This window comes from Gambusia affinis, linkage group LG05, assembly GCF_019740435.1.
Source record: "Gambusia affinis linkage group LG05, SWU_Gaff_1.0, whole genome shotgun sequence".
Lineage (NCBI taxonomy): Eukaryota > Metazoa > Chordata > Actinopteri > Cyprinodontiformes > Poeciliidae > Gambusia > Gambusia affinis.
This window is the reverse complement of record NC_057872.1, coordinates 12,559,782-12,586,332: the sequence shown is the minus strand read 5'-3', so window position 1 is coordinate 12,586,332 and position 26,551 is coordinate 12,559,782. Positions and strand designations below refer to the sequence as shown.

Genomic DNA, 26,551 nt, shown 5'->3' with positions numbered 1-26,551 from the left:
AAATTGAAGGTTACTCTGCAGATTTAACACGTGTGCAAGTTGACTGGAATGAATGCAGCCAATAATAATGAAAACTCGGATGACTTCATCCTTACAGAGTGGAAATCTTCTGTTCAGAAATGTTACACTTTAAAGTCAAACACTGCAATTGCTTTAATTTTTCTGTGTATGAATATTAAATTTGAAAGGTTGATCATACAAGCTTTCCATTTTATGGGTCTGTGTTCAGGTACAGTAACAGTCAGCAGTTTGTTTTTAGACAAAAGGCATGTCTCTACATGTTCTGCTACATTGTGCAAACCAGGCAGCCTGGATGTACAGGAATATTGTTGTTCTCTTTATTAGGTGAATGTGACTCAAACAAAATTAACTGGATGGAATCATTGGATATTTCTGTGGTGTGCGGCACATTATTTAAATGGAGGAACTGCAACCAGGTTGCGTTAAGTAATAACTCCGAGGCTGTTACTTAATAGTTTTGCTTTGCGCATGAGCAGGATGCGCAAATCCAGTGTGGATTTGTGTTAGTGCCTAAGTAAAACAATTGTATTTCAAATAATATGGATATATATATTTAGAAATTTTTATATACAATTAAAGAAGTGTTAACAATAAACTGGATGGAAACAGAGAGAGATAAAAATAAAAAGTCAAATAAATAAATAAATAAATAAATAAAATAGTCAGTGGTCGAATCATCAAATTTGCAACAATAAAATGGTTATTCAAGAAAATACAATGCATAATAACTACTACCACTACTACTACTACTACTATTACTACTACTACTACTATTGTTGGTAATAATAATAATAATAAAATTATAATGATAATAAAGAACATTATTAAGAATAATTATAACTGGTATTAACTATTATTATTATTATTATTATTATTATTATTATTATTATTATTATTATTATTATTATTATTATTATTATTATTATTATTAGTGGAAAAGGAGTAAACGTGCCAATTATCTTAGTGCGGAATATGAGTTACATCCACCGATCAGATCAACATAAAAAAAGCATTTGAAAAAAAACAAACTTTTATTTTATTTTATTTTGTTTTACTTGAAAACTTCCTAAAAGTGACAAGACTTTCGTCCAAGCCCCACTAACTTGTTTTCCCCACACGGTGTCGGAATGGAGCGCACCCTCAGTTGACCCCGCCCTCTCCGGTTAACTCCCCCCGTGACGTCAGCAGAGTCCTCCCAATGCGGGGGCTTTGTGTGAGCTGTGAGGGGAGGAAAGCGTGTGCTCACGCCTTGTGGTGTGACAGTGTCAGTAACAGACCGCGGTCAGACAGCCGCTCTGAAAGGACAGAATTGTTGCAGCTGCACTGCGTCCAAACAACTCAGACTGAAATTTAGAAGAGAAGCTGTGAAGGTGCGGTGCAGGAGTGCATTCATTAATGAGCTGATTATTACTACTATTATTATTATTTTTTGGGGGGTATGCTTTCTGAGGTTAAACGTGGATATTGGTTGATGGAACTGCAGCTGTGACTCTCGACTCCCCGTTTTATCCTCACATGGAATAATTATCATTAAAATTTTACCCGAGGAATAATCTCATCAATTCGCTCTCCATGGTGCTTGAAAGGTAAGTAGAACCCCAGGTGTGACTGCAGCGGCAATTATCCGAAGGCATGTCTTTGTTACTTTCTTTCTGCAAGTTGAAACGCCTCGGATGGACATTTAATTTTAGCTTTGCCAACATTTCTTCCTCACAGCAGTCCGGACTGAGACAACGAGCTTGTCTCGATTAACACAATGTTATTGTGGTCTGGCGCCTTTTGTTTTCAGCAGAGCGATGGACCGGATCGGGACCACCATGCAGAAGAAGGCAGCCGAACTGGAGCGGCTGGCTGAGGTGCTTGTCACCGGAGAGCAGCTGAGGTGGGTCTCTCGGTTCTGCCCCAACAACACACACTTGCGTATGAATCTCTACTGTACCTGCAGCGTGAATCCTAAACGCATTTGAACCGTCGCAAATAATTTAGGTTCTTATCTCCTCCTGCATTCTCCTGGAAAGAGAATAAAAATAAAGGGCATGACAGAACAAGACACTCTGCTGTGGTAAACATGTTTTATATAATGCAACTACAACCAGTTTGAGCAGCCTTACTGCAGCATGCTGAGTCAAACAAAGACATCCATACATGCACACCCATAGAAATCTTTGCTTTGTAATTGCTGCCTTCTGCAGGGTTGCATAACTCCCCCCCCACACTTTTTTGTTTTTTTTTTGTTTTTTTTTGTTTGGTTGCTCCACTGATGCAGTTTCCTATGAACTGCAGCCACATACCATAATCCCAGCCCATTGCCGATGTCAGAGAATCATATAGGAGTTCCCCTGGTGGAGTTGTTGACAGTCTGAAACCTCAGGCCTACTGTATATAAAGAGAGGCTCCAGAACCCTGGCTTCCACTGGCTCATGACCTCAGCGATGAATAGAGGCTCAGTAGGGAAGCATGGCACCAATGCCTGGAATTTCAGCCCCCCAGTTGAACTAAAAGGAAACATGCATGCTGGTGAAAAGTTTTTATCCAACTGGGTGTAAATGGTGTTATGTTTTTCTGCAGAGGCGCCCTACTTAAGAAGTTGTGTAATCTTGCAGAGATTAATATCTTTTTTTTTTTTGCTGCACATTCTACAAGGTGCATGCAGTGTGCTCTTCTTTTGCTCCAGAGAGAGTTTCTGTGTTTATAACTGTATTTTTTGTGCAGCATGCATGTGGGCGTGTGTGTTTGTGTGTGTTAGGATTTCTGGCATAGCTGTATGCTAAAGCTGCTAGTTGGCTGCATCATTGGTGTCAGTGAATGCCGAGCTGCTTGGGATAGCAGTCCCTGTTCTGGACACTTGACGTGACGTGCTGCGAGTTTCCACTTGCCTGTGTAAGATCTTGTTCGCCCCTCTTTAAAAATAAAATTGGACCTTGACTCACTTGATCTTATTTTTAATGGACTGCCTCATCCCTCACCTAAACCATATACATACATTGGCCCATACTGGCACATTTGGCAAAGATTTGGAAAAAAGAACCCCTAAAATCTTTTTTGCACAAGTCATCTTACACACACAAAAAATAATAATCTAGAATTTTTTTTTTTTTTTTCAGAGGTGAGAAATAATCTATCATTAAGAAATACAATTGTTAATAGAGCAAACTTTACAAATCACTCTTGCCAGCATGACAGCCATTTGTCTTCTTCTATGACATGTCGTAAGACTGAATCATACAGTAATTTTGTGTCTTTTTATAGCCATGTATTTTGAATCATTATGCTGCTGTTACAGTCTTTGAGATGTCACTTCTCTCTTAAAATGTTAAAAAAATATATGTTTTTTGAGCACTATAACACATAGAAATGACATGCTGCTGATGTTTTAGGAGTTACACAAGTATTCCAATTTAGGTATCTATGTTGTTTAGGAGTTTTAGGTTAAACTAAAAAAAATGCACCAAATGCTACTAGCTGATGATTTTATAGTCAATCAAAGGCAAAATGTCAGATTCAGATTTGTGGCTGATTGAGTCCTGTGTCTCTAGTAGAATGAGTTCAGCAGATTTTAATTTTAAATAATCCAAATACGATGTCATGTACTCTACAAGGCTTCACGTGAACTCAGAAGAGAAACAGGGCCACAGCATCACAGAGCCTCTACCATACCTAACAGTGGACATAAAGTGCTGTTATGATCATACAGGTGGGTATGATCATAACCCACCTGTATGATCAGGTGTTACAGCACTACATGTTGCATGTAGTGCAACAAGCACTACAACACTAGATGTGTTGCACAAGCACTACTTGTGCCTAACACTACCATGCCTAACAAGGCACATGGCTCCACTTAGTTTAACAGAGTTCACCATGTTTTTGTTTGTGATGGTAGAACAGAATTGTTTTTTCTTTCTTCTATTATCAATTCAAAAAATTTAAGAATTTATGGTCTTCTCTAACAAGGAGCTCTGGTGATATTTTGTGTTGCCTCTCTTACCATCCTAATCACCGTGTTTAGCTGCAGTAGTTTCCTAGAAACGTAGATCAACTTTTGAAAAATAAAGCATACATTTAAAAAGGCTTCAGTTCCATTAATGTGGATGGTAATAATTTTGATCCTGCTAAAAACAAAAATTTTAAAGTACAATCTCCCCACCTAACTAAACAGATATACTTAAAATACATTTCTCATTGTCTTTAAAGCGTGAATATGATTGATATTATAATTTTTCCCAGTTAAATGTGCCTATAAATTCAAATAAGCAGATGCTAACATCCTGTTACTCGTGTCAGGGGTAAAGGTTTTACCTGCTCAGTACAATCATGTTGTTTTGTTGCGGTGAGCGTGGTAAAATGCTGATCTCCGCACGAAGCTCAGAGCTCTGTTCTGGTTGAATGAAGCAGCTTTTGTTACACTGTACAACACAAGCAAACACTAGACAGCTGGATGCTCAGGGTGAGCTTAGCTTGAGTGCGTAGCTTAGTTAGAAGTATTTTAAGAAATTGTGAAGAATTAGACATGCCTGTGAAACTACTTCTATTAAAACGAGGAGTTTGCAGAGTCCACACCTTTATTTGTTCTTTTTTTTTTGTCTTGAGCCCAGTCTCTTGCAACACATGCCTCTCAGTTCCTGAACTGATAACAGTGAAGTGGCTGATAGGATTACTGCTTGTACATCAGCAAATACATCTCTTACTCGTGTTGGCCTAAGGAAAGTGATCAGGACATACATGCAGCGGATCCAGGAAGTCTTGTGACCAGCTCATTCTTTCACAATGTCTCTATTTTATGAATAGAGACATTGTAGCGCCATTGCAAAATGCATTGTGGAGCATGCAGACCAATTAGATTAGAAATCAAGATACTAGTAGTCAGGAAGTCATTCACTGATGTGCTGATAAACTTCCAACTTTAATAATTCACATTCCAGCTTTAGTGGCGATTGTAGTCAGAACCTTTCAGAAGTTGATCAAAGGAAGGCTGATGAAACACCAGATTAGATCCTAGGTCTGTGAATTGTTAGCCACGTTTGTTTGCCCATCATACAGATTTGGCAGAACAGTTAGGCCGGCTGTCATTGCTAATTCAGAGTGATGCTGGCCAGCTGCACACAGACTCAGCATGGAGAGGATCGAGCTAGCTGCAGGAAGCTTGGCTAAAGCCTATTCGCAACACTCCAGTTCAGGTAGAGGACACAGAGAATGTGGGAAACCGGAATCTAGGGCAGCTGCTGGAGCAAGATGAGGTTATGATTTTTTTAATATAGGAATAGATGCATTGTAGTTCCCTGAAAATGGTGTTTCAGCTCGGTACATCCACCATGAGTCCAGAAAAGACGTGTGCTCTGCCAAATATTATGAAAGTGCTAGAGTTCAGGGTATTCTTCAAATAACTCTCTATTTGTTCTGATAGAGTTGTTGGTTTTACCATCAGGAAATGTAATGATGTCCAGAGATCAGAGAGATAAGGTTTTCCAGCTCTTGATTTAACTGCCCTTCAGAACAAAATTATGAATTACCAAGATTCTTGTCTAACTTTCTAGGAATCGAGCATCAATCACATTTCCTCTGCTGCTTGTTTGTCTCCAGGCTGCGGCTCCATGAGGGGAAGGTGATCAAGGATCGGAGGCACCACCTTCGAACTTACCCGAACTGCTTTGTCGCCAAGGAGCTCATTGATTGGCTAATCGAACATAAGGAAGCCTCAGACCGGGACACGGCCATTAGGATCATGCAGAAACTTTTGGACCAGAGCATTGTTCACCACGGTGAGGCTGAAATGTTGTGTATCCCAGAGTACGGTTGGGTGAGTTAATCTTGGGTATTAATGGCTAATGTGTTTTTTCACTTGACATTTTCTGGGAACAAGCAGTGCGTCCTAATGGATGATTCTCCATGTTCTCTTGGTCAACTTGGCTTAAAAACAGTGGCTCCTCTGTTTGCTTTACATTTGACCAAACTACAGAGACAGACAGGAATAGAAAAGTTGTTTTTAGAAACAGTTTTACATCAACCTTCTAGTTTAGTCAATGGGAAATGTTTATATAAGTGATCACACAAAGTCATTTCTATAATGGCGTTAAGGGGGGATATGCGGGTATCTACCTACTCTCCGGTGTATATTTAGTTATCTCAATACATATATTTTTTTTAGGCCCTGATCGATATCTTATGAGCATATGAGAGGATTTGAATGTAGACTGACCAGAACAGTACCCTCATCCTTTCATGCAATTTCAGTCCTACTAAAGCTGCTCTGTTCTTCCACTACTCCAGAATCACATAGACACTTAAACTTCTCTACTTCTTAAGTTTTTTTTTTTTACCAGTAAGATGTTCAGATTCTAACTTTAATGTTTTTCTCCACTGTGTGCTTTCAGTGTGTGATGAGCACCGGGAGTTCAAAGACATGAAGCTCTTGTACCGCTTCAGAAAGGACGACGGCACATTCCCATTGGATAGCGAAGCCAAGGTCTTCATGAGGGGACAGAGGCTATATGAAAAGTATGGACACGCATGAGAACACATGCACATGCTATTGCAACCATGTATGATGCTGTTCAACGAGACACATAGCTTTAATCTGCTTAGCATGCATTTCTCCTGAAATTGTAGTACATTTGATGAGAAAAAAAAACTCTTCTGTTTAAGTTATTGAGAGAGATTAGGAAAAAACAATCAATACCTGCCTAATAGTAAGCAATAATTGAGCGTTCCAGAACTTAGACTCATTTAAAGATTGAAACCAGGGGAAATGATTCAGTTTGTCTGAGTTTTTGTTTAATCAAACAGGATATATTTAATAAATAAACATTTTCCTATCAGTGATTGCATAAATAAGGGTGAATGAGGTGGTAGAACCAAGACTGAAATTTTGTGGCTGATTTCTGATCCTATTAGTAATTTTTAGTAATTACCAAAAGATTTTGGTCAATAAATCTGAGCAATCTGTCATTAAAGTGACGAAGTCAGAGAATTCCCTGATTATCAGGAATCAATATTCAACACTTTCAGACTAGGTCAGGTGCTGTTACAAGTAACAGCCTGGATGAGATCAGCAAACAAAATGTTAATTGTGTGAAGCAAAAACTTGTATTTGAGCTTTGAAGGTTGCTAAACTTAAGGTTTGTGTTTCTGCTGCTTTCTGCACAGCTTTCTGCACAGCTTTCTGCACAGCTTTCTCCTACATAAAGAGCTTTTGAATCTAAGCTCATCAAGTTAAATGACCCAGAAAAAACAGGAAACTGAAACTTGTTACAGACTTCCTCTCATTGGGAGCGTCTTTCATCTTTTAAAAAGCTGAAAAGATGTAGATCCTAAACTGAAAACAAATAATCTTTTGCAAAGCAAATAAACTGTAATGCTCATTAAATTGGAGAAATGTAAGTATATATCACAGACAGTAGAGGAAACAACCAAGATTTAAATTTTGAGACTCCCTAAAGTTTCATCTAAAAGATGTTGTGATTGTTTCCCCAATGTGACACCTGGGCTTGTACTGGGACATTTCTTATTAAAATATCCAACGTTGAGCTACAGGATCTAAATGTTTTCTCCTTGAAGATGGTCTGATGAATAGTGAAAGGTTCGCTATTCATTAGTGAATGGTGAATCTATTCACTGACGAATAGATTTATCAGTGAATCTGATGAGTCTATTCCACTCCACTCATACCGCTCTTTTTTTTTTGTGTGTTCATCTACCCTACTGTTATTGTTGATCTGCTGATTGACTGCATCCGGAAGAAAAAGCCTCATTCATGTTTTTCTGAGAATTAGTTTTGTTGTAAATGGTTTTCATTAAATTAGGACACGCAGCGTTCAGCTTGGCCAAGATAAAAGCCTGCAAATTTGGGGAGAGTGAAATGAGTGTGGGGGGCCGGCGGCAGAAATGACTGGAAACATCTTTACCGAGCGATGACGCACCTTTGTCCGTACAAGAGCTTTGTTTACAGAACACCGTAAACATGGACGATTCTGCTTGTCATCAACTTTGTATCCATTGTACATTTTTGATTTTGGAAATCACAGTGAGCACATTCGTGGCCAGGAATACAAGCAAGCTGTGTTTTTGTGCCTCTAACTGAAGTGACACACACTTTTAATCACAGACCTGTTTTTTGTATTTTAGTGTCTCTGGGAAGACACACGCACATGTTCACACTCATACACTCCGCTGTTGCGTAAGAGAATGAAATAGTGGAAGAGGACACAACTGTCAAGTCCGCTCTTAAAGCTACATGTTTATGCATTTGCCATGGTGCAGCACACCACACTCACACTCATTTACACGCTTGTTTGGTTACTCAAATTACTCTAAGGCTACAATTAAAGCATTGGTAGACATGGAGAAAAAGCTTTCAGTTTGTACACTTGTTTATCATTTAGGTGATGTGGGTTTTCCTGCTTCCTGTTGTTTGCGGTTGTCTCTCACTGTTTTCCCAGGAGAAAGCAGATCTCTATTTTGACTCTGAGATCTTGAAGAAGACTGGCAACATTTAAAAAAATACAGCAAAGCCTAATAAAGTCTTGCTCTCACTTGACTTCTTGCAGCTTGAATGAACCACTTACTTTTTTTTCTGTGGAAAGTTTAGTTTTTTTTCAACAGTTTTGTTTGTTTATGTAAACTAATCACAATCATTTAATTCATTATGACAACAAACCCATCGAGAGCAATGAAACACACCAACATGGTGGTTCAGTCCTGTTTGACACTCATTTTAATCCTGTGAGCTGCATCGTTTTTTTTTTTCCAGTAAGACATCATGGAAATGATTAAACTGATTTTTTTCTGCAGCTGCAAAAAAAAAAACTGCTGCTTGTAAACTACATGAGCATACAGTTTTTTATGTTAAGTACAATTTCCATGAAGCTTTCCCACTGGACCAAAAACAGTCCTCCTCATACATTTCTTCTTCTGTCAAATCTCAAAACAACATAAATAGTCTCCAAACACAGGCAGCAGACAGATCTGGTTAGGACAGCAGTTTCTAAATCTTGTGGGGAGGACTATAAGTATTTTTTCCTCAACACACTGGTTTATTTCTTCCTTATATCTTTGAGTCCTTTTTTCTTTTTTCTTTCCTTTTTTCTGTTTTTGGTATGGATATCCATGTTATGTAAAGTGGTGACAAAATAAATGTGTCCAGCCTTACATGCCACATTTTGGCCACGTTTGATCAAGGAGCAATTTTCTTGTAGCCGTTTCCTCACTTGCGAAGATCCACACGTGTCCACTTTACTTGAATGGCACTTGCTGAGATAATTTGCCATAATGAGGATTGTCGTTTGTTGGTTGTCAAGGCTAAAAATGACCTCAGAAAAAATAAATGCATTCCTTAAGCTGTAATTTAGTCAGAGTCTTTGCTAACCTCAGTGAACCACACTCACTGACATGCTCCACTGATAGTTGCATATATTTTCCACTGCAAATGGAGGCTGTTTTATTCTTAAAATTACTAATTATTGTGGGTAGAAACTACATCCTAAAGGCATAGAAAGAGTCACAATTTATCTGTGGTCATATTTGTAGAACATAATCAAGCATTTCAGTGATTAAATTATTCTTAAAATGGTCAAGTTTGCACAATTCAGTTAGTTTGACACAATCTTTGTAAAAACAAAAGATGTTCAATAGGTGAAAATGGGAAACAAAGAAACATAACTGCTTTGACTCAACCTTTCCTCAACATCTCACAGCAAAACCTAATTAAAATAATAGATATATCTGATTTAAAGACATAACTGTAACTTTCCTTAATCAATCCACGCTTGCTTTTTCTGGGTTTTTACAGTCTGTACTTTGCATTGAGGCTGTGTAAGTATTTGCTTTTAAGGTGAAAATCTTGTAAATTGAGCTTTTTTTAACTAAAAGAACTTGATTTAGTCCGATGAAATTCTGCATCAAAACAGGTACGTTAAGGAATTGCTTCTACCAGTAAGCCCTCAAAGAAACCTTCTCCTTATATTTAACTTTTAAAACCTCTGTGAATTGCTCTCACTCGCCCACTCAGTGACTCTGAACATGACACTGACATTGTTGAAAGTTTTTGCATGGCTATAAAGACGTTGTTGTGCGTTGGAGTGAGCTTTGCAGAATAAATAGCTAAGTGCATCTGCAGGTCAGAGTTGCCCAAGTGTCCCATTTTCTGTTATCATTCTCCATTCAAACAGTATTTGCACAATATTTAAGGTCTCAGGAGATGAATAATGCATTGCATTGCTTAAGTTTTTATTTAAGTACAAAGTGCAGTACTTTGAGCTAATGCATTTGAGCTAGCATAGCACAGTCTGTTGAGCAGCATTCAATCTTTCAGGTTTCATGGTAATAATGAATAGAAATTTGCATTTTGACTTTGTGAAAAGCAGTCTTTGTTGTGTTGAATTTAAAAGTACTAATTTCACTCCACCTGTTAATGCCTGAATGCTTCTAGCTCTACTTTTGTCTCAGCTCTGGGTCCAAATCTGGCAGATAAATTGTGTCCCCAGGCAATGTGTAATGAGGGCATTGGTCTGCCGTCGTCAACAGGGCCTCTAGCTTTCTCTGAACTGTCATTACACTGTGGATCGAACCAAACCAAGAGGACAGAACAGAATGCCTGTGGTAATTTGAAGCTTTTTGCACAATGACGGCTTGTTAATGCACCTGAGTATCCAATTTTCATTTGGTTCAAATTGGATTCATTAGGATCCCACTCTGCCTAATCAACGGCACAGAAGCCGGCCTCATTTGACTAAATTAAGTCCTTTCCCCAAGCTAAAACAGCCTTCTGCTTTTACTGATTAGTGCAAAATGTTCCCATACCCACGACCATCTGTCTTGTGGAAAATATATATATTTTCTGCTGGGTTATAAAAAATGGGCACTACTTTTCTTAAATGCCCTGACAAACAGCAGATAAATCACTCAATTTTCAGAACAGGAAATGGAAAGTTGGTAAACTCATTCAAAGTTCACTTTAATGTCTTCTTTAGTTCAGTCATGTTGGCTCTGTGTTTGTTTCTTTTCATCTACAGCTGTGATACATGCAATGTCTTTTACATATTACCTGTTCAGTCATCGCACAGGCAGAAAGCACTGGTTATTCTAGTCTGTTGGATCTTTCTGAACTGGTCACCAGTTGCCAGGTATTTTTTCCCCCTGCAGTCAGAGCAGGTTTATACATGTTTATACAATAATTCATATTTAGGAGTTAAAACCGGTTGCAGAAATTTACTTTGACTCTGCAAATAATAGCCAGTAGGCAGAGAGGCAGAAAGTTTAATGCTACGGTTTCTCACTAGAACATGTTTTGACATGTGCAAATGATGCAACAAAGTGCATTGTGTCTGCAACAATTTGCATGTCTTATATAATTTAAGCAGGTAGATGATTTATGGGTGTACTTGTTCAACAGCAGCAGGAGAAAAGATTCAGATATTCTGGTCTTTATAGTTATGTGTGTCACTTTATTTTTAGTTCTCTGTGTCACACAGTGCAACTCAGGACACACACTTCTACTTCAAGCTGATTTAATTGACAAACAAAAGTAAGTTAGAAATGATCTAAAGTAAACACCAGAAGGAAAATGTTGAAATTGTATTTATTTATTTTTGAGCAAGTGTTAACAACTTGCTAAATTAAAAATGCTAAAGTCATTTTTAATTTAGCAGATGTATAAGTTTTAGCATTGCCTTCACCCTTGTTTTTGTTCTGTCATGTTCCTTGAAGGTTTATGACAGAAATGTCGTATTTAGCGCTGTAACCTTGGAGCAGTGGAGTGATTGTTATCATGCATTTCAACTTTAACTTGTCTGTGTTCCTGTTGAGCTGGGAAAGCCTCTGGCTCTCTTTGAACCACGAATGCTAAAATGTGGGAAGGAATTGTTTTGAGTCCAGAGGTTCTAGAAAGTAAATTAACTATATTTTAGGTTATTTTAGCTAAGCTGAGTTTTTTCTTTTTCTTTTAGTTTAACTCATCTTGGCTTATCCAAAATTGCTTTATTTTTTTCTAGTTTTGTGTATTTTTGCATATTTAGTCTTAACATAATTTAGCTTAGCCTATACTTAGCACTGCTTTATCTTAAGTTTTTTATTTTTATTTTCCTTTAGCTTAGTTTATTTTTTAATTGAGTTTTACTTTTCTTCTTAGGTACTTCATCTTAGCTTATTTTTTCTTACCTTGGTTTAGTTGAGTTTAAATAAACATCCTTAATTCTCCACTTATTATTCTGTTATGGAGATAACCTGTAGTTTGTTTCTTTGGATTTCAGAGGGAGGGGAAATTGAAATGTTTTTGTCTGTAAGAATTTACCTCCATTAAAAATGTTCACTTCTCCCTGTAAGTATTTTCCCACCTTAAACTGAGAAACAAAACATTGGTAATAATAATAATAGCATTGTAGCCAATTATGGTTGGTAATGGATGGATACATTTCTCAGTTTTTTCATAATTTTATCCTTTTTCCTAATACAGACTGATGAATACTGAGAACAACCTCATACAAACCAGAGAGGAAGAAGGGATGGCATTTGAGCGCGCCCTGGTCGCTTCAGAGTTCATTGACTGGCTGCTGCAGGAGGCGGAGATGCCCACCAGGGAGGAGGCCGAGCAGCTGGGACGGAGGCTGCTTGAACATGGCATCATTCAGCATGGTGAGGAGAAGTAATGTTCGCAGGATCTTATTATGTGAAATCAACTTGTTTGAGCTGTAGGCCATGTTCTAATTTTATTCCCTCATCAAAAAACACACCCAGAGCGTTGATTCGATTCCTTTAATGTGTATTTGAAAAATCCTTTAATTTGTACACATCCCATGGCGGACATTCGGCGGTGCCTAAATGCTTGGTGTCACATGATATTCTTAAGGCGGTGTGTAGGAAACAGCAGGATATTCTTAAAGAGACAGAGGCCAATTTCAAGGCATCAAATTGCAAAGTTAAGTTACCGGTATGTTCTATATATACAACATTTTATAATAAATGGAGATGACATGGTTACTTGATTGTACTACAAAAGGACACTGTGTCCGGAAAAATTTTCCAGGCTCATAATACCGCTCCTTTAAGGAAATGGTTGAATGAAAATGGGCCACAGTGATAAACCAGCAGAAACTTGGTCACTCCCAAACAAAGATGATTAGCAACAACACAACACTGGTCTCTACCTGATAGAAAATGTTTTGTATGTGTTAAAGTATATTGAGATTCATCTACCACTTTTTGGGTTTTCAATACTTATCTTGGTGATTTCTGGTCCAAATTATTCAATTGAAGGTGTTTTTCATTTGACTGTAAGAGCTTCACCTCTGGGGTTAAAAATCTGTTTCTTCCTCTTGGATACTGACTACTGTTATAGATGCTGGATCACCCACTCTTAAAAACTTTCACTTAATCACAATTGTAAAAAGAAACCTTGTTAGCATGTAATAATAGACACTTTCCTGCTTTAACATTTTCTCAAAGTCTGCCAATGGGCCTTTAGGTTGTCTGTCTGTTAGATTCGAGAGCATGTTGCATTTCCTGTGGGCATTCGGGCTGCTTTCAGTGCCCAGGCCTGACAATGGGCCGATGCTGCATCATGTGAAAAAGTTATTTCTGCTCCTTTTTCTCCATCTGTTCGCTCTTCTGTGACTCACTTCCTGTCCTCCAGCTCCTTAGCAGAGCTGAGTGTCTGGAGTGAAGAAGAATGTGGCAACACAGCACAAACATGCTAACACGCTCTGAGCGGCTCGGGTCCGTGCAATCTCAGCTCCATGACGACCAAACTAAAACCACAACATTAAAAATCAGGCATAGATGATCTCTGTAGGATCACAGAGAGTTCTACTGCTGCACATAAAGAGTACTTCCTATTCCACATGAAGTACTCCGAATAGTAGATTTGAATTAATTAATTGAAGGAAACATTACAGAACTGCTGATGTTGCAGAGAAAAACAACAACTTTCCTCTTGTTAATGAGTATGCTTAGCTTAATAAGGAGACGATAGAGTTCTTGTGACGTATGAAATGTTCTGGACAGAAAGAACTTTGTGTCTAAAACAAATTTCACTGTTCTACCACAGTGCAGTACATATAGACGAATCGTGACGGAGAAACCATGTAAACATTGCCAAGAAGCAAAGTGGAAAACAGGATAAATATGGGAAAATGCAGGAACATGATTGAACACAAATCACAAGAATGTCATGAAATCTCCAAGTCAATAACACGGTAGAATATAAATCAAAATTCAACACCACCAACCTTACATCTTAAACTGCACGTCTGACTCTCTACAGAAACTGTACTGAATTAGCTGAAAATGTTTTCATTATTAGCATAAAAAAGTGCGACTAGACAGCAGCAGTGTTCAAGTCCCTGAGCAGCTTTTTGGTTTTTATGTTTTGCTTTGTGTTTTTATGTTTACGAGTTTGCTTTGGCTGTATTTTGCAGCTGTGGTTTAACTGCTTGAACTGTGTCAAATGATAACTGGTCTTATCTCACAATTTTAGATAGAATAATAAAATATGTGTTTCAAAGTGTTAAAATCAATTTGCATTTATTATATATATATATATATATATATATATATATATATATATATATTTTAACATAAGCATCAGGGGAAGATCACACACTTTATGAATTTACTCTTTTTTCCCACTTGTTTTAACATGTTGTGTGAAAAATAAATTGATTTTCCACTTTTCCTTTGTTTCAGTCACCAACAAGCATCATTTTGTGGACGGGCCTCTCCTCTACCAGTTCCGGATGAACTTCCGGCGACGGCGGCGGCTGATCGAGCTCCTCCACGAACGCGGGCGCGGCATCCCCGAGAGCCACGACAGCCCCTTCTGCCTCCGCAAGCAGCAGTCGGACGGAGGCAACACCAGCTTCCTCTCAGGTACCCAGTGAGAACTAATGCAGCTGCATGCAAAGCCCAGCCAAATGCACACCTGTTTTACCTCTTCTGTGAGAGCATATGTGGAGAATTGAAGATGTCATCACATTTTCTGGGAAGCTGTAAATTCATATAATTTTAACTTTGGAGGTGTTTTTGTGTCCATATCAAGATAACATTCTAGCTGTAAAGGTTGGAAATGACCCCTATCATTCTGTTGTAAACAGTGACATATTTACCTAATTTGCCTTATCTTCTGTTGACTCAGATACCAGAACAGAGGCACACTCCCACTCAGTGATGCTGGTGTCCATGGTTTAGAAAGATAACAGAGGAGGAGTCCTGATTGTGTTGCTATGTAGAGTCACACAGTAACTGGCCTCCCATCATGACCTCAGAACCTGTTTCTTGGGATTTTAATTTGATTCCTCCCCCTTTAACTAGTATAATCTGGTCTGTGACTAACAAGTTCTCCCTTTTTTTATAACCACAACAAATTGTGCAAGTGTTTGAAGGTGTGAAGGCCTTTTCTAAGCGCTTTGGATTTGATGTATCATAAATAAATTTTAGATGGAAAATGTTTTTGGTGTTTTATTTAAAAAATAGTGCACACAGAGTAAAACAGCTTATTAAGAAACAAAGCTTTGGTGATTTTTTTTTTTAACATTTTATATTACAATATCAGTTGTTTTTTTTTTTTGTTTAATTCTAACTTTCGAAAAGTTAAATTTGAATTATTTTTATTTTTCTGCATCTCACAGGCAGGTTATGTAGTTGCATTTTTAACCTCTTGATTTTTTAATTCTGTGTTAGTGAGTCCCACTAAGGAAATCAAGGTGGTGGTTGGAGTTCGACGAAGCAGCATGAGCAGCAGCTGTGGCAGCAGCGGCTATTACAGCAGCAGTCCAACGCTCAGCAGCAGCCCACCGGTCCTCTGCAACCCCAAATCTGGTAGGCCAGCATGGAGGCAGCTGCAATGTTCATTCTGATTGTATACAATATACAATGTTGTTTATGTGTAAATGGGAGAATCCAAGTTTCTAAAGTTCAGTTTTCTACTTTCAGTGTTTTATCAGGTTATTTTGCTGTTGGTATAATAGGACTGGTATAAAGCCAAAAAAAACACAAACATTTACCCCACTCTCACTCTTAACCCCTTTAATTTGCTGACATTTGTCACTTTACAAACAAAAGCTTTTCTGTATTTCGTGTGACAGACCAACATAAAATGAAGCAAGATGTCGTACTGTTTCCAAAATGTTTCTTATCTTTTACTCAATAAAGCTCAGTCAGGTTGTACTTTCAGGTTGTACAGTCAGGTTTAGTTGGACTTAGATCTGGACTTAATATACATATGCTTTGGTTTGAAAAATTGTGTTATAATCTAACCCTGCATTGTTCTACTCCACAACGGTATTACTTTATAAATACTGTTGCTTCTTAAACAAACAATAAAGAAATGTCTCTTATCTTAAACGCAGAATTTTTGGACTTTAAAGTTCATAAGTTTCCACACAAAGTCCTTTATTTTTTGTATCTTTTGATGTAAAAGTGAGACATAAAATCTAAGCATTCATAGCAGACGATCAGTGATCACAGTAAGATGAGCTTCGTGTCCTTTGCTGAAGTAATGTGCCTTTGGCTGTCAGTGTGTGACCTATTCTCCTATTTTCTACACAAAGTCAAACACAAACGTTTTTAAGCAGATGAATAATTTCTGTATTTGTGTTTTCAGTGTTTGTGCTCATTGTTTTAGTTTGCAGGAAGGTGTTTTCACTCATGCGTGTCCAGGATGTTCAGGTCTGTAATTTTGTCTCACTGTCACTCTTAACAATGTGTTTTGTCTCTGTGTTTCTTTCTCAACAGTTCTGAAGAGACAAGTGACTCCAGAGGAGCTTCTGACACCAGGAGGGCCTTTTATAAAGAAGACTTTCACTGTACGATTGCACAAACACAGAGCAGTTCTACATTTTCCACACTACCTGCACATAATAATGAATAAATGTTCAAACTCAAGTCTTTGGTCCTCTCTGTGTGTGTGTTCCTCAAGAAGACAAATATTCACTAATATTTAGCATATTTAACTACCTGCTTTATGTGATAATTGAAATTTTTTACACTTTGTTTGCCATCAGAAGCAGTCTGATATAATTTCAAGATTTCCCCTTTGGTTTTGGTTTCTCAGATTATGGGTGATGCTGTGGGCTGGGGCTTCGTGGTGCGAGGAAGCAAACCCTGTCACATCCAGGCGGTGGATCCTGGTGGACCGGCTGCTGCAGTTGGCATGAAGGTAACATCCACTGGGGTCAAACCTCCAGAGGATCAACTTTTACTGCAAAATCAGACCTGTTATTTATTGCAAATAAGAGATTGATAGATGTGTTTCAACTAAATTATGACCACAATGGACATATTAGTGAGAATGTGCACACTGAGCAGAAGTGGATACATGATTGGCTAAGAAAAAAAAAAAAAAATATATATATATATATATATGTATATATATATATATATATGTATATATATCCATGTTTCCAATATGAAAATATTGGAAATATATTTCCAATATAAAAATATATAGAATAGCTTTTTTTAACTGTATATTAATTAACTAGCCTATAATTAGTAGGTGTACACTGGAATCTGCATTTATACTTTTTCAACATGGACAGTCTCCTGACATTTAGCAATTTGATTGTTTCAATGCATTTAAAAGAAAAGTATTCAAATCACTGAGAAACTTTTCTGTTTTACATAAAGATAAAGGTAGTATTTTCTGTAATGTCCACTAATTATTACCTAACACACTACAGTGAAAAGCTTTTTTTTCACTCAGAAAACTGAAACATCAGGTTTTAACAACTCAACTTCAATAGTGTCTCCGTTGAATGCTTTTTAAATGTTCTTTAAGAAGTAAATGTTTCAGGAGAAGTGTTAGACAGGAATAGAAAAGAGGAACCGTTTCTGTGGCTTCTGTCCGCAAAGTGAAGACAGCAAGGACAGCAAAGAACCTGCGATGTCCAAGGGGAAAACCAAGAAAAATGAAATGTAAACAGGGTAATGTTTCCTCTGCTGCCTCAGCTGGCATGCAAATATGTCAACAAGAGCCACAGCTAAGAATTCTGGGAATTCAGTGGGGACCTATGCCTCGACATGAAAAATGAAGGAACAAGAGGAAAGAAGAACAAATGTCTAAACAAAACAAAACGGCAACAAAAAAATCTGATCATGTGAGCTAAAGATGAAGTCTTAGTACCAGCACTGAAAGAGGAAATGGTTAGTTCTTCTTTGGTTGCTGTCATTCCCATGAAAATATTCTGTATGAAGGTTACAGCGGCCGCACTGCTGACAGAATCCCACGTGATTCTACACTCCTGCGTTTTGGAAATGTGATTGTGATTATATAGTTATTCTTTAGAAGTCAATATTTCTGCCATGTGTAAGGAAAAATGTCACATAGTTCCAGTTGCAGACATATAATTTAGTATTTTATAGTAATCATTATGAAATATAAGGTACAAATATAAATGATTGTCTCATAATTTTCACTCTGACTTATAAACGCATCATTACACTTTTGAATCTCATCATTGTGACTTTAAGTCATTTAAAGATTTTGAATGTTACATTTATAACTTTGAATTATATAACATGCCCCATCTTTTTGTGTGGCAGAAATTACCTCCACACAATTCAACTTCAGAGCCTAAAACAGATTATTCAAGCAAATCCGTCTCAGTCCATCAACAATGACTTGTTAAATTTCTCGTGAGCCAAAGTCTGGTGGGTTTATTTGCTTGCATTTCCTTGAAGGTTGCTCTAGTTTCATCTCACCTGAGTAGTTTAGTGATGTTTAATGATTCTTAAGAGCGAAATGTCTGAGCTTGTAAAGTGATGGCACTACAGCTCAGGCAGGAGGTCAAAGGAGAGGGCGAGCTCAGGCTGCAAGTTGTAAAATCATTAACAGACTTTTCTCATGTTTAAAGACAAAGTTTTCATCTTTGTCTTTCTCCCAATGAGCCTGTTTCACAAGAGATTTCTGTGTGTGCTGAACGGGTAGCCTACGTTTGCCTACAATTGCAAATTTGTACAAGATTGCTGCAGTCTGTTCAAATTCAAACCATTTTGATGACAATGTAAGACCCATTGTGTTTAATACAGGTTATTGAACTGGATTGTGGGAACGAGCAGGATCTGACTGGTTGTTAAAGTTACAGTTTGACCTTTTGATAAACACTCCTGTTGAGACTCTCCTGAATTCCTGTTGTCACTTCAAGGTCTCCAGGAAACCAGTGCGCAGCAAAATCCCTATTGCTGGCAGAGATTTGTGTTTGGATCTCTCACTGAAAACACTGGGTTTTGTTTTTTAGATTTTATTTCATGCAGCATCATAGAGACTGAGATTTAATATCACATCTATCTCTTTGTAAGTGTAGATTTGTCTTTATTTCATCTCTCCACAAATCTGCAGCGTTTGCCCAAATAAACCTGAAACTGGCATAAACCCCCTTCTTTCTCAGTAACCAAGAGATCCTGTTACTTTGCGCTGTAGCATTTATATATTTTTGTTTACAATCTTTGTTTTTCTGTATCATCTCTATTTCCACAAGGCCTCTCTGCATCTATGGCCTGTTTAGTTTTGTTGAGGACGGTTTGCTTTTCCTTCACTCTGTAAAACAGATTTTTAACTCTCTTGGTACAATGAGCCGTAGAGTCCAGCTGGGCCACTGCCAACACTAATAATCCCTGAGCTAGAAAGAAAAAGAGCAGCAGGGGGAGAGTCCAAGAGGAATGTGTACAGAGATAGTTAAGCAGGTTGACTGAAGGAAGCAGTGAAGAAGAATCTTGAGGATTGCCGTAAGGGAAACTGTTTGTTTGTTTTAAGATTCTTAATAATACATAAAGAACCATTCGGACTTTACAAGGCAGCTAAACTCAGTAGATGACTCAGTGTTATTTCTGCATAAGTTAAATGTTTGTGTACGATAACATTTTGTTAAATATTTATTGAGATATGAGGTAAATTACCTCGCTTTCTTGTCTGCTGTTTCTTTTCTTCACTCTGATTTATCAGTAAAACCAAAATTGTTTTTGTTCTTTAGCTTACAATAAAATGCTTCCATAAGTCCCTCTGAACCAACATGCACTTGTATCCTTTTTCAGGTCATTTCTTCCCCATTACCCAACATTTTCGATTTGGCATTAAACAGTCTTACAATAGAGCTTATCAGAGAGATGGAGAAATATCATCCATCTTTGATGACTAAAGATGCAGCTATCTACTCACACTGAAGGAAATGTAATTACATGAGTCAAGTATCCATCCATTATCCAATATTTCTAGAATTGCACTTATCATGGTGGCAGCAAGTTGGAGCAGCTGTGCGAGGTTAGGTCTCATTTGTTCTTTTTGCAGATTTTTGTTCACCATTTTTGTGATTCAGACGTTGCATGTTTGGACAACTATTCTCTTGCATTCTTGCTTTCAGACACTTGTTCTGATACATAGCCGACAGAAATTTTTTAAAAAAGAGCATCAAAAGGGAATGAGGCAGATTAGCAGTGCTTTTCAACAACTTAAGGTTGTCGTCCAGGAAATGTTATCATGTAGTCCCCCACAGCTCTTTGAAGACACTTGGATGATATAAAATACGGCAGCATTTACTTTCACTTTGGGATAAATAAAGAATTGAATTGAGCTGAATCAGGAGGAAGCTCATAGGAACGAAATGTTTACCCCATGTAATCCTCCAAACAAACTAATCTGTCTACAACTCTCTTAGACATTTTGGATTATCAGTATTGTAACTTAGGGTCTAGTTTTATACAACAGGGCAGCCAAAATAAGAATAAAATTTTTTACATTTCTCTCCTTTTCTAAATTGATATCTAACAATATTGTTGTTTTTAAACATCTAAGAGTTTAAAAGGGTTAAAACATGAGGTCATGTTATTATCAGTCACCACCCTGTTGCAGCTTTGGTAATAATGATAAGAGTCTCAAGGCTTATGTGTGTAAGAAGTGTGTTTGGACTGTGGCTGTCCTGCTTTTATAGCGTTATTGCTGATAACGGTAATGACTCCATACGCCTAAACGTTTGCTCAGACACTTTGCTGGTTACTACCTTTTTAACAAGATTTAAAGTGTCCTAAGTGTTGTTGTTCTGTTGTTAAAGATTACTCCTCTCATGTAATGTCAATTTAGTTTTTATTGGCTGCACTAACTAATAACTAATTACTAACTAATCACACCAAAACACAGTGTTTTGGTGTGATTACAGAAACTATTTGAAACTGTTTCTGTTTCAAACATGATCAAAACAACCATCAAATGAACAAAAACATGCAACTAAGGAGGGAGAAAATCCACCAACCAATTGTTCAGGAGTTGATGATTATTTTTATTTATGAACAGAAATATTTGATCATTTTTCTTTTACAAGAGACACTGTGATCTTTATACAATGTTTAATAAAGTCAGAACACTAAAACCAAGAATATTTTCTGTAGTATTTTTCTTGTACAAAAAGAATAATAAGAATGCATTTGTAGTTTTTTTCCAGCTCCCAATACCTTCACCATTTTATCTCTGAAGCATCCCTGTGTTTTCTTTTGTTGTTGTTGTATTCATAACTGCAAAAAGTCTTTTTGCTAAATCATTTTTTTTTTTTTTAGCAAAAACAATTGCTAAAGAGATTTTCATTTAAAAAAATAACCACAATTGTAAAATCACCTTAGAAAAAGCCTGAAGCAGCTCTCCTGTCCGCCTCCAGGTGTGTCAGTTTGTGGTGTCTGTGAACGGCCTGAACGTCCTCTGCCACGACTACCGGACCGTCAGCAACCTGATCCTGACCGGCCCCAGGACCATCGTCATGGAGGTGATGGAGGAGACGCTAGTCTGATGAGGCCTACCAGGAATAAAGATACTAGCATGTCAAACTGAAGTGAGGAAATAAAAGAAGGACTTTGAACTTCTTCACCAGACAAACATGGATGACCTGCAGCGAAGCTCTCATTCCATCTGGTTTGATCTAAGTGGATACTGAGACGTCTGATTTGGGGAAAACAGCTCATCTTGCTGGCCGTTCCTGTTTTGTTAAATTTTTTATTTTGCCTTCGGAAGGGAAAGGGCAAGAATCCCATCAACCACAAGTGTGTGGAAACAGAAAAAAAAAAAAGGACCAAACCGTATTCCTGGTTTGTGCTCAAACTGAATCTGTTTGCTGATTCTGAGAGTTTTAAATGAATGTTACAGGACTCGACGCAGCGGCTTTCATCAGAATGTGGAGATGTGCAATCATAAGGGAAACAGGGTTGGGTTTGTACGTTCAAGAATATATTCCATGACCTTTGCCCTGGATTTCTCCTGCTGTTCAACACTGCCCTCTACTGAACAGAACAGAAAGACGCATATTTTACATGCTGTCAGTTTTAGTTTTATTCTGTTTTTTTTATTATTGTTATTATTATTTTTTGCTTGCTTGTTTATAGAAAAACATCATTTTAAAGGATACATTTGTTAAATGTATAGGTGTTTAAAATTTGTGAGAATGTTTTGGAACAAGATATCAGAATGGAAAAGTGCTGCTTGCATTACTAAAAGAAAAATAAAAAAAACAGTTGATTTCTCTATTTACAACAACCAAAAAGTCATATTTGTTAAAGACAAATAACTGTTGTCTGAGCAGTCACTACTCATTCATTTTTATTTTATTTTTTTATAATATACATTTTTGCATCTTTTATTACTGATAAAGCTTTTCATTTGCTGATCAAAAAACAATTTAAATTTGAGGACATCAATAACTACACGGGGGAAGAATACTAGAAAAATTAGGTGTCATTCTTGCAAAAACTGGATGCGACAAACTCAAAAAAAGATCACTTTTGCAAGTTAAACCAAGCTGCATATTTTCAACCATTATTTCAACTACGTACATATTAAATGATTGACGTCACTCAAAGTATTATGCACAACCTCAGAATGCCCACAGCGACGACTGTAATGTCATTTTGAATTGTACCAAAACTAGTGAGACTTCATCTTTGGTATATAGTTCCAGCTCCAGCTTTTCTGTCATGTGGTAATAATTTTTTCTCTATGTTGTAAGAAGCACCAACAGGTTTTCTGATATTTTTGGGGATCTACCTGAATAGGGAATCCTCTTTTGGGCTGTCATGGCATCAGTAGGTCAGACCCCACAACATCAACATATTAGTGGACGCTTTTAGACCGTGCCAAGATGTTTTTAGAAAGGCTGCCATCGGTACATAATGTCTGAAATATTTACTGAGTTAGAAGAAAACTGCAGCTAAATGTTTCTCATTGCTCATGCAGTACAGCCATAATCTTTAGCAACACTTGTTTACATGTTTGTTTGAGCTAAAACCACACTGCCTGTGTCAATAGATTTGGTTCAGACCTTAAAGACCATTGCAACTAAATACTTCAGATAAGTCAGATTTTTATGCCTCTAATATCACTAAGATGTGCAATTATTGTGTCAATTGCCTTCTAATGTGTTAGTTTAGCTGTTTGCTGTTTAGATGTTTTGGCAGGAAGGCCTGGATGCTGTAAATATGTTCATATATAGTTTTGTCTTTTAATCCAAAGCTCTTCTTTAGTGTCACAGAACTGATTGATCAGACAACCCAGAACTCGTCTCGATGTTTGATTCTCTTGAACATGAAGAACTAATGAAACATCTCTACAGAACAGTGAGGAAAACTGATGATCTTTTAAAGCAGGGAGGGAAATCATGACTGTTCCTCATTTTTCTGTTGGAGAGGTAGCATCAGTCTGTCTCGTTTGAGATCTAATCTGCCAGGGTTTGATTTAAGAGTCTTTCATGTGTTTGCAGTGCTAATCTAAAACAATCTGGCAAAAGGTTCTTGAAAATAATGTAGATGTTGGACCAGGTTTGTCTGATCACAGTTTGTTTGCAAAGAGGATATAAGATGATGCGATTCATTGCTGCGTTTTCAGGAAGTAGACATTTGCAGAGCTTTAACATGTGATAATAATTTTAGGGGGAATTGTGGTGTGGGGTTGACTTAAAGCAGGCTCCCTGGCTTTTTATCTAGACATGTTTGCCTTAAGACCTGTTTTAGCTGCTAATTATGGTTGGTTATCACCCGATTTCTCAACTTAATGCATTAAACCTTCCATTGACAATCAGTGGCCATTTTCACACAGCAGTTAAACAGGAGGTAACCAAAAAACACAGTGAGGATGATGCTGCTGTTCCTCTTCCACAGTTTGTGAAATTAAAATGTCAAAATTGATCGCATTTTGGGGAATTTTATGATACGTTTTGACAGTTTTATGTCTTGCCCCAGATTCTTAATCCAAATTAATGACACCACTGACAACAGTGTGTGAGTTTTGCCTCTCATCTTGACCTTCAGATAAACAAATACAACACTTGTCCTAACCCTGCTGTGTGGATATGGCTAGTTTTTATTTTCTTTTTCATAAAAGCAGCTTGACAGAATGTAACTTGATGTCTATATTGTCTTTATTAGTTTTAGTTTTATGGGAATTTCTACTCACTAAAGGGACTCTTGACACTGGTGACACACTTGTGTTTGTTTTCCTTTGTTTCCAGAGGTTCAATGTTTTAAGGCAATATAAGCTTAGCGCCGTTTCATTACAACGTTTTAATGTACAGAAAGGTTAAGTGCTTAATAAAAACCTCATTTCTGGGATTGTGTCATTATTTCTGCTTGTTGTGCATTTTCAATATTCAAACGTGATAATTTGATCCCTGTTTGAGCATGTAACAGGAATTAAGAGAAAATAAATAAAACCAGCATCTAAAACCTAAACAACAACCCAAAAATGACACACACTGTTAGACTTTTTATTGTAATTTTACAGTAACTTACTGGCAACACTGTTGCCAGTAAGTTACTGTAGAATGGTAATTACAGTACCTTACTGGCAACAGTGTTGCCAGTAAGTTGCCAGCAAGGTACTGTAATTACCATTCTACAGTACCTTACTGGCAACAGTGTTGCCAGTAAGTTACTGTAATCACCATTCTACAGTAACTTACTGGCGACTTACTGGCAGCAGTGTTGCCTGTAAGTTACTGTAATTGACATTCTACAGTAACTTACTGGCAACTTACTGGCAACAGTGTTGCCTGTAAGTTACTGTAATTGACATTCTACAGTACCTTACTGGCAACAGTGTTGCCAGTAGGTTACTGTGATCACCATTCTACGGTACCTTTACTGTTATGATATTTCACAGTTAATTTTTACTGTGAGTGTGCTTTGCAGTTATAACTGCTTTACTGTAAATGTAGTTTATAGCATAAAACTGTAAATGTATTTTATAGTAAAGCTGGTCTACTGTAAACTTGTTTCACAACATAATGTCAGTTTTACTGTAAATTAAAGTTTACATTTTTTAATACAAGAATATTTTACCATAAACCGAAAAGTTTCACAAAAGAAATTTTAGTCCAAGTACTGTGAATAAAAACAGGTATTTATTTTCAGCAGATTTGTTGAAATAAAATCCATTTATATATTCGCAATGTCATAAAGAACAATGTCACAATACAATATAATGTGCTATAAAACAACAAAACCATAGAACACACTACAGGTCATGTCAATATTTTTATGGCACATGTATGTAGCAACATGAACATGTGTGCATCAAGTACCAGCCATAAACTATTAAAGACTGACTTTTAAAAATATATAGAATATACTTCATTTAAAAACCAGCAGAGGCTGCATTGTCAGAAAACAGTAGCTTAAATGTGCTCTGTTACACAATACATCACAGTAACAGTGCAAGTGTGATAATGTACTATATGGTAGGCATTCATATCAATAAATATTGTTATATCAGATGCATTTCCTACATCAGAAGAACTTTTATTCCATTTGTCAAACAAAATCAGTGAGATCCATCTTGTGGAAGCTGAACTGTAAAGAATAAGACAGACGATGTGGGAGGTCATGAGATGGTCAGGAAGTTATCTACATTTTCAAATCAACAGGAAGGCTGACAAATTAAGCTGAAGTGACAATGTCCAAATGCATAAAATCATTGGCATAAAGCAGCATTAAGTTGATAATTTGTTTAAAAAATCAATTACACTGAAGTGATAATAGAAGCTGCATAAAGAATGAGCAGGACTGGCTTCACTTCAGGTTTTTGGATTGTTTATGGCAAAAGCAGTCAGTCAGTCTTCACTAATTCAAACGATTGCGTACTGTATTGACACCCTGCAAATGTCCCCAAGGAGACGATGAAATACAACATGTCATAACAATCTTTTTAGTCATTTTGTTGGTGCTGACGGATTACTGCAAAGGCGTGCCTAATAAACTGAAAACTGCATAGTATAAAAAATACCTCACTTAAACGACAACACACTTATACATTTCTGTGATTTAGTAAGACATGCAGCGACATCCACTTTTTACCACGGACACAGAAAAGATGCAGGCTACTCTAAAGGGCTATTGTGTATGAATCACATGCCATTTATAAATAATCATTAAAATCATATTAAAAGGCTAAAGTAAAGTCAGAACATGCAGGATAGGAGGAAAAGACAATAAAATAATAAACATTTGGTAAAATGCTTACCTAGTTGGAAGTCCTCTATTCAAATTCAGCGAGTCATTTGAGGAAGGTGTTGATCCGGGA

General features: G+C 37.2%; 1 protein-coding gene across 2 annotated transcripts; it reads left to right on the top strand.

The window, feature by feature from the left end:
- The first annotated feature begins 1,217 nt into the window (after window positions 1-1,217).
- On the top strand, window positions 1,218-24,582 carry deptor (DEP domain containing MTOR-interacting protein). Of its 2 annotated transcripts, none has more exons than XM_044116451.1 (10): window positions 1,218-1,607; window positions 1,811-1,903; window positions 5,602-5,780; window positions 6,393-6,516; window positions 12,467-12,645; window positions 14,695-14,877; window positions 15,688-15,825; window positions 16,741-16,811; window positions 17,060-17,164; window positions 21,648-24,582. In XM_044116451.1, exons 1-10 carry the CDS (start codon window positions 1,594-1,596, stop codon window positions 21,774-21,776), a joined length of 1,215 nt encoding a protein of 404 aa, XP_043972386.1. In that variant the 5' UTR covers window positions 1,218-1,593; the 3' UTR covers window positions 21,777-24,582. The 2 variants fall into 2 exon arrangements, with proteins under 2 accessions (XP_043972386.1, XP_043972387.1); XM_044116452.1 differs by having other exon boundaries at window positions 1,249-1,607; window positions 1,814-1,903.
- The last annotated feature ends 1,969 nt before the right edge of the window (window positions 24,583-26,551 follow it).